General features: G+C 37.4%; 1 protein-coding gene across 2 annotated transcripts in view; it reads right to left on the bottom strand.

Annotated features, from left to right (window-relative positions):
- The window catches only part of LOC124595876 (triokinase/FMN cyclase-like), a 165,179-nt gene that overhangs the window by 66,261 nt on the left and 79,948 nt on the right, over positions 1-18,970 (bottom strand). For both annotated transcript variants that reach the window (XM_047134785.1, XM_047134786.1), the window contains 2 exons: positions 14,657-14,745; positions 9,975-10,076 (listed from right to left, as the gene is read on the bottom strand). In XM_047134785.1, coding sequence (XP_046990741.1) covers positions 9,975-10,076; positions 14,657-14,745 — 191 coding nt within the window. The remainder of the gene's footprint in view (positions 1-9,974; positions 10,077-14,656; positions 14,746-18,970) is intronic.

The raw sequence follows: 18,970 nt of genomic DNA on the forward strand, positions 1-18,970 counted from the left end.
AAGATTGTTCCTTATATTATTATTCACATTAAATCCTAGTTATATGGGTATTTTTGGATAAGCCATGGCTAAAGTTGCTCTGTCAACATTTTTAACTTTATTTGTTAACAAATTATGAAAAACAGCTGGTATTCTCTGGGATTCTTTTTTATGTGTACATTGACACATTTTGATTTCTGTTCCAGGAAAGAAGAATTCTTTTAATATACTGGATGTGCTGGTGAGGGCAATGAAATAATTAACAGCCAGCCTGCCAGAAGAGGCCTGATATATATTCTTTTGTAGGCAATTGATCAGTGGACTGCTTGCGTTGGTATTCTTATTCTGTAGTGTCAAGATGACCATCACAGAAATAAAAACTAAAATTACATCCAAAAGTGAGGGAGAGAATACATCAGACCTGAATCAATCAACAAGTAATGCTGGAGAGGGTAAGTTGAATGGTAATTGTCCAAGCAATTTTTGGAAATAAAAAGTGACAAAAGTGAAATCAAATTTCTAGGTTAGAAACTGAATTCAAAGCAGCTGCATTTAAGCAGAACAAATTAAAGTAGAAATTAATGAACTGAAATTTAGTGTCAAATCAGGGTAGAAACAGTTAAAAGCCCAGTTGGATAGCACAATAAACAAATTAGAAAAAGTAATGAAATTTTGACAAAAAGCAATGATTATATGGCATCTGGAAAACTTTTGGTTGTAAAAGACCAAAACGTTTTGTCAGAAGAAGTTGAAAGTCTAAACTTTAATGATGAAAGGTGGGTAGTAGTGGACAAGCTTAGTAAACATTTTCATTCTGATGTTATAAATGAAAATCCTATCATTTTTGGCAAAGTTAATATACAGAAAATGTAACAAAATGTTGAAAAACTCTATCAAAGAAAGTGTATCTAAACAAATGTGAAATGTTGGATGATGTGTACATTATATATTTTGCTAATGAAACAATGTAAAATTAATTAATATATCTGACTCAAACTGGAAATCAAAATTTCTTACAATCGTCTCTATCCAGTCGCTGTTGATTTGTAGTTATGTCAAGAGTTAATAATGCCGTACTTTACTTTTATTGACATAATATGACCTCACAGTTACTAAAGAATTTAAAAACTTTTTGCTAATGAGAACTAATCCGTAGATTTTGAAATTAATGAAACATATGTGTTTCTTATTTGTTATGTTTCTAGCTGAAGTGATATATATTTTGGATGGTGAAGGCATTTTGTATGCTTTTGTCAATTCATTTTTCTGGGTAGTTGGGTTACATTTACATAATTATGATCTTTGTTTGAAGAAATTATAATTATGGTAAAATGATTTAACTGGAAGATAGGGAATCAGACATGTTGTTTGATAGTCTTGTTATAGTGTAAAATCAGTGGATAATGATCATTCTTTTAGTTGAGCAGATGTGTTTTTCAGCTGTGTCTTGAAGTTAGAAAACTGTGTGGAATAATGTTATGTAGATATGATAAGATTATGATGAAATTAGGATTTCAGATGATGGTGATGATGATGCACAGAGGATGTAATATACCTGTCAATGATACACAATACATAAAATCAGAGCCAATAAAATTTCTCATGGAGTTACATTTTTTACATCCATACTTAGCTAGAATATTATTTATATGGAATTCTTGCATGTATCAAAGTAAAATGCATAAACAAATTGCTTGTACCCAAATGATGTAATTTCTAAATTACTATGCATGTTTTGTATTTGTTTGTGGAGTTAGTTACAACTGACTGATAATAGCAAATAAAATTTGTATTGAAAGTAAAGTTTTTTCTGTGAAAATGTTAAGATTGAAATCCCTGGAATGTTCTTGGGAGGAGAGAATGGACATGTTCTTGTGCAAGTAGTAAGTTTTACTTTGTGAAAATTGGATGTACTCTGGGAAGAATAGTATTGAAAGTATTATAAAATATGAAAAGATAAAGTCTGTAAACATTTCATTTGATGTAGAGAGATATTTATCAAAGAGGAAATCAATTTTGCAAGCAGGATCATCATACCTGAAGACAAAACTGTGCCATCAATGATAACAAGAAGTAATGGACAATAAGCAGAAGATAGTGACCATAACCACAAAAACAAACCAGAAAAACAGTAAATTTTATACAAAGTTTTTCTGTTGTCATAACAAATATCTCATTTTGCTATTAATCACTTCAGTTCTAAAAGACTACTGATAATACTGTAGCAAATGTGGTTTAACGTACCACTTCAGCATGGTGATTTGTAACCCTAGCCATGAATGGTCGTCATGAGCATCAAGCCTTATAATTGTTTAAAGATTAAGAATAGGAAGTTGTTTGGAGGTTTTGTCATCTGTTTGGTGTGTGACGCCTATAACGATGGATGCAGCACTGTCTTCAAGATGGAACAACGACTGGAATATTAGCAGGAATGGTACCTGGGTAGGCTTTGTATGCCTCCGTGAGTCAGTATCCGTGTCTAGAGTAGCAGCATGGTGCACCACTGAGTAAATGCACACGCCATGACAACAATGCTGTGTGAGTGAAGAAAAGCAGAAGAGAAGACATCTAAAAAATTGTCATAAATTTCATTCATCTATTGGCAGTTTCAGATGTCAGATTTCAAGATGTTCTTGCAAGCACTGTTCACTGTTATGTACCATTGTAGTGTGAAGTTGTCACACTTTGGGATACAGTATATGGAGCTATTAAGTGAAGAAGTACTTTGTATTCATTTGTAGAAAATTGAAATTTTGTGGAGTTCCTCAGATTTCAGCACAAGAACAACCGCAGCGGCAATGGAGTCCACCAAACTGCAGTCACATGTTCGGAAGAAAATTTAAATACAGGTGCAACTGTTCAGAGCTTCAAGAAAACAAAAAATTTGAATCTGAGCATACAGATATCCAAAGACCAACATTGCTCATATCAGACCCATAAATTAAAAGTGAATCAACAAGCTTAGCTTAAAGTTATTTTGTTAACTGTTCTGTAAAAGTACTGCATCAGCCACAATGTAGCCCCACTCAGTATGTTGTTCTCAGGCACAAGATGTGTTAATTGCTTTTCATAAGTAGTCGAAAATTGCCATAACTATTGTCAAGCAATTGGAAGCTGCTATGAATGGGTGTATTATCAGGGCTACTTTAAAGAGTCGTGTACAAGAGATAAAGAAGGTACCTCATGTACTATCCTCTTCTGTGGATAATGTATCCTCTACAGGAGGTACAGGGTCTATCACTGCACATCCACTTGACCATGAGCGGTGTGTCAATAACAGGTTTAGGCAAGCTGTAAAGGGTCCATGGGGATCAGGAAGAACAGAGGATGTTACACCCACCCCCTACCCAACATATTCAATGTCCTGTCTTCCAGTGAAACTGTGCAAATGAGACTCACTCCACCTGTTGGAAAATGTACTGTGTCAAGGAGAGGAAAATGCAAAAGGGTAGTGATCTACTAATTGTGAGCAGTTCAACTGCACTGTAAATAATGATGACCCTCAGGGAAATGGCAGCAAGGGATGACAAGAAACACCAGTCAGTGTGTATGACTTGGAACATGGTTCAACATGTTAAAGAGGCTATTCCAGCAGCCATTGAGGGTACAGGGTGCAACTGGAGATTGTGACACATGTTGGGACAGACAAAGGCTGTCATATGGATTCTGATATCATACTAGTAGAGAAGGTTGAGAATACAAATCATGATCACAGAGTTTCAACAAAGCTTACAGTCTGCAGCACTGTTCCCAGAACAGATCATGGCCCCTTGGTTCTGAGTCAAGTATTACAATTCTAGTCGTTAATGCCAAAGCATTGGCAATAAAGTTCCACAGTTTGAAGCATTCCTAAAATGCAGTGAAACTCATGTAGTACTAGGTACAGAAAGGTGTTAAAACCCTAACTTGACAGCAGTGAGATTTTGGGAAAAATTTAAACAAATATCAAAGGGACAGGCTAATCGAAAATGGAGGTGTGTATTTTTGTCATAACAAGGAACTCACATCCCCTAAGAGATGGAAATTGAAGCTGCAGATCAGACTGTTTCTGCGAAAACTAAGTATCAAGAGTGGACCTAAATTTGTAATTGGAACCTTCTATTGACCACCAGACTCACCTCCTGATGTAACCAAAAACTTCAGAGAAAACTTCAGTTTGCTAGTACATAAGTTCCCAAATAGCACTGTAGTCATTGATCACTGGGGGAGACTTGAACCCTTAAATCTTGAGGTGTGGTCTATCAGCACAGGTGAGAATTTTCAGACTCACTCTCCAAGATCAATGGTGGTACATGCCCTCCCACCCTTTTCTCTCCTTATATCCCATTTTATTGTTGATTGTATTATCACCTTCTTTGTTTGTTGTTGACACATGGCAAGGTTCTGTAGATTGTGCCTTGTGAACTACATACATGTTTTCTTCAGTACAGCACAAAATGTGTTTACAGGAATGTATCAATTTTAATGAACCTAAGTTTGATGAAATTATTAGTCAGTGGTTGGAGGAAGATGTCAGTAATCACAATTCTGCTAGTGAAAGAAAGTATGATTCACAGGAAGAACTTCAAGGCAATGGGTACATTTCTATTTCTTCTGACTTAGATGAGGCAGGATCAGTTGTGCAGAAAGAATATTACTATTGCAAGAATGGTTTCAGGTAGTCAAGGAATCCTTGCTGAAGTCTATTTTCAAGGAAATTAAGACATAATATTGTCTTGCAGCTTCTTGGCCTATGTCCTGCAGCCAGAGATCTCAGGTATCATGTGGAACATGTTGTTGTTGTTGTTGTTGTGGTCTTCAGTCCTGAGACTGGTTAGATGCAGCTCTCCATGCTACTCTATCCTGTGCAAGCTTTTTCATCTCCCAGTACCTACTGCAACCTACATCCTTATGAATCTGCTTTGTGTATTCATCTCTTGGCCTCCCTCTACGATTTTTATCCTCGACGCTGCCCTCCAATACTAAATTGGTGATCCCTTGATGCCTCAGAACATGTCCTACCAACCGATCCCTTCTTCTAGTCAAGTTGTGCCACAAACTTCTCTTCTCCCCAATCCTATTCAACACCTCCTCATTAGTTATGTGATCTACCCATCTAATCTTCAGCATTCTTCTGTAGCACCACATTTCGAAAGCTTCTATTCTCTTCTTGTCTAAACTATTTATCGTCCATGTTTCACTTCCATACATGGCTACACTCCATACAAATACTTTCAGAAACGACTTCCTAACACTTAAATCAATACTTGATGTTAACAAATTTCTCTTCTTCAGAAACACTTTCCTTCCCACTGCCAATCTACATTTTATATCCTCTCTGCTTGGACCATCATCAGTTATTTTGCTCCTCAAATAGCAAAACTCCTTTACTACTTTAAGTGTCTCATTTCCTAATCTAATACCCTCAGCATCACCTGATTTAATCAGACTACATTCCATGATCCTCGTTTTGCTTTTGTTGACGTTCATCTTATATCCTCCCTTCAAGACACCATCCATTCCGTTCAACTGCTCTTCCAAGTCCTTTGCTGTCTCTGACAGAATTACAATGTCATCGGCGAACGTCAAAGTTTTTATTTCTTCTCCATGGATTTTAATACCTACACTGAATTTTTCTTTTGTTTCCTTCACTGCTTGCTCAATATATAGATTGAATAACATTGGGGAGAGGCTACAACCCTGTCTCACTCCCTTCCCAACCACTGCTTCCCTTTCATGCCCCTCAACTCTTGTATCTGCCATTTGGTTTCTATACAAATTGTAAATAGCCTTTCACTCCCTATATTTTAACCCTGCCACCTTCAGAATTTGAAAGAGAGTATTCCAGTCAACATTGTCAAAAGCTTTCTCTAAGTCTACAAATGCTAGAAACGTAGGTATGCCTTTCCTTAATCTAGCTTCTAAGATAAGCCATAGGGTCAGTATTGCCTCACCTGTTTCAATATTTCTACGGAATCCAAACTGATCTTCCCCAAGGTCGGCTTCTACTAGTTTTTCCATTCGTCTGTAAAGATTTTGTGTTAGTATTTTGCAGCCATGACTTATTAAACTGATAGTTCGGTAATTTTCACATCTATTAACACATGCTTTCTTTGGGATTGGGATTATTATATTCTTCTTGAAGTCTGAGGGTATTTCACCTGTCTCATACATCTTGCTCACGAGATGGTAGAGTTTTGTCAGGACTGGCTCTCCCAAGGCCGTCAGTAGTTCTAATGGAATGTTGCCTACTCCGGGGGCCTTGGTTCGACTCAGGTCTTTCAGTGCTCTGTCGAACTCTTCATGCAGTATCATATCTCCCATTTCATCTTCATCTACATCCTCTTCCATTTCCATAATATTGTCCCCAAGTACATTGCCCTTGTATAGACCCTCTATATACTCCTTCCACCTTTCTGCTTTCCCTTCTTTGCTTAGAACTGGGTTTCCATCTGAGCTCTTGATATTCATACAAGTGGTTCTGTTTTCTCCAAAGGTCTCCTTAATTTTCCTGTAGGCAGTATCTATCTTACCCCTAGTGAGATAACCTCTACATCCTTACATTTATCCTCTAGCCTTCCCTGCTTAGCCATTTTGCACTTCCTGTCAATCTCATTGCAACTACTGAAAAGGCTGCTGCCCCTCTTCAGGAACCACGCATTTGTCTGGCCTCTCAACAGATACCCCTCCGTTGTGGTTGCACCTACGGTATGGCTATCTGTATCGCTGAGGCACGCAAGCCTCCCCACCAACGGCAAGGTCCATGGTTCATGGGGTGGGATGTGGAACATGAAATCTGGAATTTACTAACTGATAACACAATAGTGGAGAGAATGCTATGATTCAAAACTTTCAAAATTTAGCACGAACAAGTACAGTGGAAAAGTGCATATGCCGCAAATATGAGAGATGTTAATATGACTGAACTCAAAACATTCTTTGGCCTACTCACCTATACATCTGTTTTTAAACTGAAACGAGAGGACACTTCTGCTATATTGGGCAACAGATAAGACAGGAAGGGATATTCTTCATTGCATCATGAACTGTTACAGATTCGTCATCCTTCTCTCGAACTTCAATTTCAATGATTGTCAACATAGAGCAGAAAAAGTTGCAGTTGAACAGCAATACTGGAATTTTTGCAAAATTTGCAGGATATTGCCAGATGGCTTACACTACTGGTGCATGTGCTACCATCCATTAAATGCTGGTGCTCTTTGAAACCTGGGTGACTTCAAAAAAACCTTATTTTCTGAATGGCTATATTTAAATGAGCAAGGATTCTGATGGAAAGACTCTCACAGCAGAGAATAAAAACTATTCGCTCTCCACTCAAAAATTCATCCGACTTCTTACCTGAATCAAAACAATGCATCAAAATGTGCCCATGGCAATATTTTACAGAATTGTATATATTAGTTGCATTAGTCCATATGTAGCATACAAAATCAGATAATGAACTTGTAAATTGGCCTAACTTCATGAAACAAACTTGCCAAGATGGTTTTTACTCCTCACTTGGAAAGAAGAATGCGAAATATCTACATTACACATGAACTCAAGGGCTTGTATTGGGATAATTCTAGGAATTAGCATAGAGACTGTACCAATGGGTGCAGCAGGTGACTGCCTTGACAGGAAAAAACTTTATGATCCAAAGAAAAGGAGGAAAATGGCATTCCCATGTAAATCGTTAATAACGTGTGTGTAAAATATATTTCAGAGCTTCAGGTATGAAACAATAGGGCCTTCAGTATTCAGTAAAATTTTCAAAACACTCATTTCATCTGTATTCCAATAAAACAGTTAAAGTGTTAGTTCAAATCAAATGTGTTCTGAGTGGTGGCAAAGAAAAAATGTAGATCCTGACATTGAATGTCAATTTATTTTGCAGACTTTCTTTTCCCATTTATAGAGTCCAATTTTTGTGGGCAAGTTTAAACTCAAGAATTTACTTATATATGAAAAATAGCCTTTTCCACGCAGCTTCTCCCACTACAGAGATACTATAATATTTTAGAATGTAACATTCAGTTCTCTGACTGTTCATTCATTAGCACTATTTCAAAAAGTATGCCTTAAATCTCAGTTTAACCATAGGGATTCCAGAAACTGTATCTTGTGGTATACATTTCAGAAAAGTCAACTCATGAATTAAGTGTTAATCATCCAGCAATCAACTGAGATTATTACATTATGCTACACTATACTTACAAACTGTCATTGACATTTATCACTTGGCACTACTATTTTATCATTGTGCTTTTTTGTGTGTGTCATTGTTTGTGTCTAAAATGTTTCCATCAACTTTGTATCTGATCATACCATGATGGCTACACCAATGTAATAAACAAGTTCAGTCAACATCATGTGACTGTTATTAGTGACCTATTACAAATGCCCAATCACAAATGCGTATAAAAATTATAAGTACCAATATAGTTGCAAACCTGGCAGTAGTATCATCACAACTGCCAATGGATCAAAGTTATTACTTGCTTTATCCTGGTACTAGTGTATGTGAGTGTGGGTGTTCTGAGTGTGGTGTTGCTGCAGATATGTGTTTGAATTGGCCACCAATTGTACCACTGCAGGCCAGCCCTTGGAGACCACCTGTGGAAGGCGGCTGCACGCTGCAGTCTCTGCCACACTGTCTGCTGGTGACTTGTGTATATATACGCATGGAGCAGTGCTGACTAGCCCTCTCCATGTTATTCTAGCTTGTATTGCCCACATCAGTGGTTCTGTCTCTTGTGGAGTCCTGAGAGGCTTCTCCATTGTTGTTGAGAGGTTATGAATAATGCCATATTTGTGTGACTTTGATCTGTTTTGTGTATTACGCATTTACTACACAATTAGCGAGGAGTTTGGAACAGTTTCCTTATATGCAATCCTTAAGTGCAGTTTCAGCAACTTAATTCATTATGGATGCCATGCTATCGGCCCTGACTGAACAACTTACTTCAAAATGTTGCTACTTTGTCAGCTTCCATTAATAGACAGGGTCTGTTCCACTGTTGCATCCACCCACTTTCCCTCCGTATGATGATTCAGCCAAGGATTGGGAAGCTTACAAAAAAAAAAAAAAAAAGACTGAGACAGCAGTTTTTGGCTTTCAGTGTGACAGACTCAAATTTGTGCAAAGCCTTATTCCTCTTGTTGATTCCACCTAAGATGTATCAATTACTGTGTCAACTTGCCCATTTACAAGAATTGGCAGCTCTTACTTTTTACCACATGTGCAGTTTATTTTCCAACTATTATCATAAACGAATGCATGTCATAGTGGTGCGTGTCGAATTCTACTGATACCATAAGATTACCCATTAAATCCTCTAGATTATTCACTACTAAAAACTAACAATAATACATGGGATCCTTATCACATATGCATTTTGGCTCAAGATGCTGGAGTTGGTGGACATGTGTGCATGAGGTGTGCTTGCTAGTGTGCACGAATGGCGTGTGTGTGTGTGTGTGTGTGTGTGTGTGTGTGTGTGTGTGTGTGTGTGTGTGTGTGTGTGTGTGTATGTGTCCCTTTTACTGATGAAGGCTGTGCCCGAAAGCTTTATGTAAGTGTCCTAATTGTGCTTGTCTGCAACTTAATGTGTCTTCTTTACGTGTAGAAATCGGTCTTTTTCTACATTGTTGATATTCCTACCTGGAGATTCCATTGTTTTATCATACAGTTAGGCCAAATATGAGGAAAATACTTAACTGCCGAATTGTTACTTAATCTTTCAAGGGAAATGTGACTGCCCATGGCAATAGGAGTCATGGAGAAAGAAAACTGTAATTTATAAAAATCAAAACAGAATTCAGGGATTGAATGTCAATGGTACTGGCATAATAAGGAGATTAGAAAAGTTTTATCTTGATGAAAAACTATTATTTGTATTGTTCGATGTTTTATATATAAATAGTAACACAGGAAGCAAAATGAAATACAGCAAATGTAGGTACAGTATAATCTAGGGTATTATTAATGAACTGATACCAATTTATAAACTAACCTTAAAAGTGAATACTAATCCACACATACCACGACTCCTTGGAGGTTCGCTGTTCCTCAGTTCTGATATTGCACAGTCTTCTCCCACAGTGATAGTCTCCACCTAGAATAGGGAATACAGTGAAGTATTCACATACTCAAGCATCATTTGTCAAGATAGTAATGTTGAATGAAATGGAGGCATCAAAAAAATATTCCACAGAAGGTAACCAGGAAAAGAAAAAATGAAATTAACAACAGAAAGAGGTAGTGAAAAACAGAAATGAAGATTTATTACAGGAAATGAGGGAAAAGTGGAAACACTGTCAAACAATAAGGGAAAAAGATATATTGAGGGTTACATGAGGAAATCATTAAAAGGTTTGATGACAGAATTGTTAGTGTAAGGGGGAGAGATGATAAGACCAAAGTGGTGACGTAGAGGAAGAAGGGAAAATGGTGCAACAGAAAAGATCAGTAAAATAAAACTTGTATAATGCAATTGTCAATGCAGGGCACATTTATACCCTCGGGTTTGTAATGTGGCTCATCATAAAAGTGAATATAGATATGGACAAGAAACTCAAATGTCTTTCACTGTTAAATCTTTAAGTGATGGAAAGTCCTAGGTTGAATATAAATAAATTAAGGGGTAAAGATAACAACTCATTGAATAGTTGATCCGATGAGGCATCCACAGCCATATAAATAAGACAAACTGTTTCTACCTGCTGGGTGCATCCTTCTTCACAGTTATATAATATACTCAATAACACACACACACACACACACACACACACACACACATACACACGTGTCACTGTTCACCTCATCCTCCCACCTCTACTGTCCATCTTCTATTCACCCTCTGTCTCTTCATCTCCTGCCCCACACAATCTCTGTCCATCTCCTGTGTCCACCTTCTCAGACCACATCTTCCTGGCCCTTACTCCCTGTCCATATTTTCCTACCCCTTTCTGTGCCTATTTCCTCCTGTCCCTCTTCCATCTCCATCTCCCCATTATGCCCCAACCCTTCTACCTGCCTGCTGCATCTCTCCCTTCCTGCAACCTCATAGCCCATTTTCTTCTCCTCTCTCTATGTCAATCTCCTCCTCCCAACTCTTTCTCTGCCCATCTTCTCCTCCCCTCTCTATCCATCTACTCCCCCTTCCTTCCTCCCTCCCGCCTCCCCCTTCCGCCCCTCTCTCTCAACCTCCTCCCTCTCTGTCCCTACAATATTCCCTCCTCTCTCCCTATCCATCTCTTTATCTGCCTCTTTCTGTTCTCATCATCTCCCCCCCCCCCCTCTCCCTTTCCATCTTCTCCTATCCCTTCTCTCTGTCTATCCCACCTATATCCATCTCAACCCTGTGTTATGCCCTTGCAAAACAGGTCGATGAAGCAGGCCTGTACCACTTCCACAACACAGCCTATGAGTAAGTGGCTTTAAGACCATTTCTGCCCCTGATCTGTGGGTTGTTCTGCAATGCAGGTTGATGAAGTTGCCGATGTTACTAAAGCACAATATACTTGTCATGCAGGGCAGCCTACATGTCAGGGACTGGAAAAACATTTCTTTCCCGTGTCGAGGCAGGCGGATACCATTCATCCAGAACATGCCTGTCATGCACGGCAGGGGCTGGAAAAAACTCTCCTTTAGCTTGTATATCTGTTCCTATTGGAGCTAAGAGGTTATAAACCCACAGTGTAGATACTCACGAACCCTGCTGTTTCCATGCCAAATTTGGTTGAAATCTATCCAGGGGTTTGGAAGCAGATCCTGGACACACAAACATACACACTGCTCTTTGAACAGTTGGGCATACTGACAAGAGCATCACGATACATTTACCCACTTATGAAATTTGTTTCAACAACAAATCACAATTCAAAAACAATGGTAACATCCATAAATATTACACTATAAAGAGAAAAGACCTACACTGTCCATCACTCAGCATTAGTGTGTCACAAGAAGCCATAAAATTCATTGAGCACCTATTCAGTGATGCAAAGAACTTCAAACATAAACTAAAATCATATCTGCCTGACAACTAGTGCTACTGCATAGAATTTCTAAATACAAAACAATGTGTGTGTGTGTGGGGGGCAAGATTACATTCTTCTCAGCTTTGCAGCTGGATAAAAAAAAATGGCTCTAAGTACTAAGGGACTTATCATCTGAGGTCATCAGTCCTCTAGACTTAGAACGTCCATGCCCGAGGCAGGATTGGAACCTGCGACCGTAGCAGCAGGGTGGTTCCGGACTGAAGTGCCTAGAACTGCTCGGCCACATTGGCCGGCTGCAGCTGGATCACATAGTCATATTGCAATTACATCACTTTGCCATTGTTTTCACTGAGAAAGTGTAACATAAATGTGAAACTGTCTTCTTTCACATTTTAGTGAGAGGCCACAATTATAACACGGAATGTACAAATAACTCATATGTGTCATGGTAGCCACTGAGTGATGTTTGTTTCTTAAGGTTACTTGTTTTCGGCAATACTGAAGGTGCTCTAAAGCAATGCTGTAGTTTACATGTGTTTCATACTACAGAACAGCAATTTGTTTCACTGAATTGTGTTAAACAGGGTATCATGAGCGCCAGATGAACTATAGTTGGCAAAACAAGATGTGGCAGCAGCAAAAGTGACAGGAGTGAAGGACAGTGTGGACAAATGGTCATTGGCAGCAGGTAAGGTCCGACTGCCTGAGGTGGTGTTCCAGTCCCAGATAAGTGCACTGTTGCACAGCAACAACACACTAGAACTCACTGCAGAATGTCATGGACTCTGTGATGGTGGCAATCATGCACAAAATCTAGGAAATGGTGAGACATACTAGTGCTGAAATCTGATCTCTAAGGAAGTTCTTGGCTGAATGTAAGAGAAAGTCTGTCAATCAAGAAAATAAACCGTCTATGGCCTCCAATGAAGTTGAGCAATACCAAAGAAGAAACAGCTTGCACTTGTTCAGAATGGCCAAAAGTGATCATGAGAACAACGATCGCTATCGCATATGAGAAATTTGAAATGCAGGTTAATACGGCTGAAATTGACAGAAGCTGTTATACTGTTATATAGGGTGCAGGCTGTCAAGTGCTACAAATCCCAGCCCACTGTGTCTTACTGGAAAAGACCATTCGTATCTAGCCAGAAGAGGAAATTCGACAAGAATGAAATTACTGTCAGGGAAGATGTCACATGCAAAATACTAAAATTTGATAAATGTCACCATCTCAAAGTTTGTGTCTTGAAAGTGTGGGCTCAGGATGTCAGGACTGTAGTGAAGACATCAAAGAAAAAATTCTGCAACTAACATACCTGACCTGAAGACATTAAGTGAAATCTTGTAAGACACAAAGACTCAAACATTTGCTTTTGTTCCCACTATATTATTTTTATATAGTTTCCTCAATTATTTTATTTTGTTGTAATATTAATTATTCTTTAAGTTTATATGTGTATTCATATATTGCTCTAGTTAGTATTCACCTACTATGTGCTGTGTACCTACGGTACCAAAGGAGAAAATCAGTATGACTTCTACATAAATATTATTGTTTTATTTCAAACTGGACTGGAGTTTTTGGCTCTAAGCACTATGGGACTTAACATCTGAGGTCATCAGTCTGGAGTTTTTGCAGATAACTTATACAGGAAATAAATATATTATGACTTTGTTGTTGGTGTGTTTTACTACATATAATGTGTATCTATGAATTTCCATAATAGTCATCATCAGCTCTAGGTATTTTAGTACCCAAGGTGAGAAGCATTTTTGGTGCCCCCTTCCAACTTACCACTGCCTGTAGCTCAAGAACACAAAAACTAAACCTACATTTCAATAACATATTGTTTGGCTGGATGTACATAAACTTGGTGGGCAGGTGTGCAGGTAGCATTTAAAAGTGATGCGGACTTGCAAATAACATACACCCATGTTTAGAAAAAAGCTACCATATTGATTTATTTTCTTGAGAATGAAAGTGAAAATGTAAAGAAGTCTAAGCCACTTATTGTATGCTCTGGGCAGAGATTGTGAACAGAAGAGAGCTCTCTTTTGTGGCTGCAGCTCCAAGAGCCCTCCATTTCACCAGTAAGATGACCCTGTTGCACAATTTGGTTGCCATGGTGACTTTGCTGTTGACAAGTCAGCCTATTCCAGAGTGTATAAAATGCATGTTTGACCATCAGCTGCTTTTATTTTAAACAGAAATATCAACCAGTTTCAGTCATGGACCATCTTCATGGCTAAGGGTTAAATGGTTTAAGCTACATTACATTTGTCATTTCTTAAATAATGTGTAGAGTATGTCATGAATATCAGCATATGACACAGAACTTTTAGAGGCAAACATACTAATAATAAGTGTACATGGAGCAATACCAGTTCATGAGTCATGACAAGCAGTCAAAAATCTATTTCAGTATCTAAATCTAGAAATGGAAGCTTGTACAGTGTTGCTTGACTTCAAGATAGCCAGTTTCCAAAGTTCTCTGTAGCTCATGAAATGAGGGCATGTGACACAGCCAAGTTGCTTCTGTCAAGACTAGAACACTGTTCCCTATCTCTGGGTATCATTCTCTCCCTTCCCTTTAATTATCAGTAGTTAATTTAATAATTTATCAGAAATTATAAATACTATATAAGCATTATATTACTGGAACTCAACAGTAAGACTTCTTAACAGAAATACCTTAATTTCCCTCTTTCTAGCCCATTCCACAGCTAGTCCAAAGTTCAAGCAATCACCTGTATAATTTGGAATTATCACCAAAACTCCACCTGAAAATTACATAATTGGAGTTAATTATTTGAGTATTCTGATGATTCCATTCATAGTATCTCTCTATGCTGAAGAAAATGTCAACAGTTTCACAAAAACTATATTTTTTCAGTGAATGAATGGCTAAAAATTAACAATTTAGATGAATGTTTCTCTCTCTCTCTCTCTCTCTCTCTCTCTCTCTCTCTCTCTCTCTCTCTCTCTCTCTGACTGATATGGATAAAGTAAATGTAAGTGGATATAAGCTCTCTGCACATGTAATGAGAGAAAATATGGAGAAAGGAGGAGTTGCCATATATGTCAAAAGTTATCATTGTGCAAAAAGTATAGAAACAAAAAAGTTTTGTGTAGAGAAACATATAGAAGCATGTGCCTGTGAGCTTAAATTAAATAAAGGCACATTTATAATTGTAACTGTATATAGGTCCCCATCAGGAAATTTTCATCTATTTCTGAAAAATTTGGACTCCTTGTTGTGCTATCTGTCAGACAGGGGGAAGCAAATTATTATTTGTGGGGACTTCAATGTAGATTCTCTGAAAGAGGGTAATAGGAAAAATGACCTTGAAGTATTACTCGGTTCTTTCAATTTGACACCCGTTATTGATTTTCCTACTCGGGTGGTAAAGGATAGCAGCTCACTGATAGATAACTTCTTTATAGACCAAGATAAGTTTAACCAGATAAATGCTCAGCCTGTTGAGAATGGTCTTTCTGATCATGGTGCACAGCTAGTTACAATATATGACATAGCTCCATTCAGCAATACTAAACAGTCCTCCAAAGTAGTACGTTCAGTCAACGATTTAACAATTGCAAATTTCACGGAAAGCCTACAGCAGATAGACTGGGATGAGGTGTACCATGAACCTGATGCCAATTTAAAATATAATTTATTTCATGACATTTTTGTAAATGCATTTGAAAACTGCTTCCCCAAGAAAATAGTTAAATATACTTGTAAGAAACCTTGTAACAAACCATGGCTTACTAAGGGTATAAAAATATCTTGTAACCGGAAAAGGGAAATGTATCTGACAGCAAGAAAGAGTAGTGACCCAGAAACTATCAAAAATTATAAAAACTACTGTGTTATATTAAGAAAAGTTATTAAAAAATCCAGGAGTATGTGTATCATGTCTGAAATCAGCAACTCTGATAATAAAATTAAAACAATTTGGAATATTATTAAAAGAGAAACAGGTCAACCAAGAGCAGAGGAAGACAGTATTACCATCAAATTGAATGAAAACTTTACGAACAAAAAGTCAGAAGTTGAAAATATTTTTAATAATCATTTTCTAAATGTTGTGGATATAGTAGGATCCAGGTGTTCGTTAGAAGATGCTAGGCTGTTAATGGAAGAGGCCATACCTATGCAATTTGATACAATTGAAATCTCACCCACTTCTCCCTCTGAAATTAGGAAAATAATAAACTTGTTTAAAAGCAAAAACTCACATGGAATTGATGGCATTTCCAGCAAAATACTAAAAGTTTGTTCTCAACAGATAAGTAAGATTCTCAGCCACCTGTGTAATAGCTCTCTGGAACAGGGCATTTTCCCTGATAGACTGAAATATGCTATTGTTATACCTTTGCATAAAAAGGGGGATAGATCTGATGTCAACAATTACCGTCCAATCTCACTTCTAACAGCTTTATCCAAAATTTTTGAGAAAGTAATGTATTCAAGAGTAGCTTCACATATCTGTAAAAATGAAGTACTAACAAAATGTCAGTTTGGTTTCCAGAAAGGTTTTTCAACAGAAAATGCCATATATGCTTTCACCAGTCAAATTTTGAATGATCTGAATAACCGAACACCACCCATTGGGATTTTTTGTGATCTCTCAAAGGCTTTTGATTGTGTAAATCATGAAATTCTGCTAGACAAGCTCAAGTATTGTGGCATGAGTGGGACAGTGCACAAATGGTTTAATTCGTACCTAACTGGAAGAGTGCAGAAAGTTGAAATAAGTAGTTCTCGTAACATGCAAAGATCAGCACATTCCTCAAACTGGGGAACTATCAAGAATGGGGTTCCACAAGGGTCAGTCTTGGGTCCTTTGTTGTTCTTATTATATATTAATGACTTGCCATTCTATATTCATGAAGAGGCAAAGTTAGTTCTCTTTGCTGATGATACAAGTATAGTAATCACGCCTGACAAACAAGAATTAACTGATGAAATTGTCAATACTGTCTTTCAGAAAATTACTAAGTGGTTCCTTGTAAACGGACTCTTACTGAATTTTGATAATACACAGTACATACAGTTCCGCACAGTGAATGGTATGACGCCATTAATAAATATAGACCTTAATCAGAAGCATATAGCTAAGGTAGAATATTCAAAATTTTTAGGTGTGTCCATTGATGAGAGATTAAATTGGAAGAAACACATTGATGATCTGCTGAAACGTTTGAGTTCAGCTACTTATGCAATAAGGGTCATTGCAAATTTTGGTGATAAACATCTTAGTAAATTAGCTTACTACGCCTATTTTCACTCATTGCTTTCATATGGCATCATATTTTGGGGTAATTCATCACTGAGGAATAAAGTATTTATTGCACAAAAGCGTGTAATCAGAATAATAGCTGGAGTCCACCCAAGATCATCCTGCAGACATTTATTTAAGGATCTAGGGATATTCACAGTAGCTTCTCAGTATATATACTCTCTTATGAAATTTGTTATTAACAACCAAACCCAATTCAAAAGTAATAGCAGTGTGCACAACTACAATACTAGGAGAAAGGACGATCTTCACTATTCAAGATTAAATCTAACTTTGGCACAGAAAGGGCTGAATTATACTGGCACTAAAGTCTTTGGTCACTTACCAAATAGTATCAAAAGTCTGACAGATACCCAACAAGTATTTAACAAGAAATTAAAAGAATTTCTGAATGACAACTCCTTCTACTCCATAGAGGAATTTTTAGATATAAATTAAGAAAAAAAAGAAGAAAAATATCAAAAAAATTAAAAAAATAAAAAATAAAGTTGTTATATTAACTTAAGTATGTTGTTAAATTAACCTAATTATGTCATGTATTGGAAAATTTGACTCGTTCCACATCATTACGAAATATCGTATTCATGATCCATGGAACTAGTATTAATCTAATCTAATCTAATCTAAACACATCTCTGACACACACACACACACACACACACACACACACACACACACACACACACACACACACACACACACACACAAAAATAGTGAATATTAATTACCAGCTGGTGAGCAAGTAGCATTAACTCTATTCTGTTCTTTGACCAGGTAAAAATCAAGATTACAAGCAGAATTGAAGCAGTAACCCCATCTTTATTTATAGTCACTTGCTAGTTTAACGTTAGCTGCTACCTTAATAACACTACCCCATTAGCTGGAAATGTATGCCAAAATATCTGTTTTTTACATTCCATAGGATGACATGTGCCAAGGCAACATTGTGCAACAACAGATTTGGCTGGCTGTTGCAAGCCTGTGTGACACTTACACACAATTTACCAGTCCTTCATGGTCCTGATAGTCTTAACTAATGTATGTAATGCCACAACAGCAATGAATATAGCGCACACTAATATAACACAACCCAAGATTATCCTTTACAGACGCTAAAAGGATCCAAATCTTAGATGATGGTCAAAAAACACATTTAACGCTGTGTTTCTGGAGAGTACGATTAATCCTCTTAGAAATGCTACCTGTATAAGCCAAATGACCACAGATTTAGGTGCCACCTCATTCTTTCCATAACTCTTCCAATTCACAGTTCATTGACAATGTAACATGCATGATCTGTCATTTTAACTACAATCATTTCATCAAAGGTGACTGAGGTGGGCTAACTCAGCAGACCAACTTTCAGGATCTGAGATGGAATGGGCTATTCATGCTAAGCTGGATAGTGACATGTATCAGCTTGAAGATACAGTGAAGATCAGGGCAATGAGGGGATTCATTAACAGCATGCGCCAATGTATCATCAACTTTCCTCAAAGGCTGCTAAGATATTCTGAATCTGCTTCCTGTCACATTCACTAAGTAGAAATATCTTCCTGCCTTTCTTTACATTTCTATTTACATTTGTGATGAGTGATGCAATAATGCCATTATGATCACTGCTTCCTTGGTCTACATAAACTGGATCAAAAAGTTCACGCTGTTAGTGACCAGAAGAGCAGAGCACCCATCAAAGTTG

Source organism: Schistocerca americana, chromosome 2, assembly GCF_021461395.2.
Source record: "Schistocerca americana isolate TAMUIC-IGC-003095 chromosome 2, iqSchAmer2.1, whole genome shotgun sequence".
In the NCBI taxonomy this organism is placed as follows: Eukaryota; Metazoa; Arthropoda; class Insecta; order Orthoptera; family Acrididae; genus Schistocerca; species Schistocerca americana.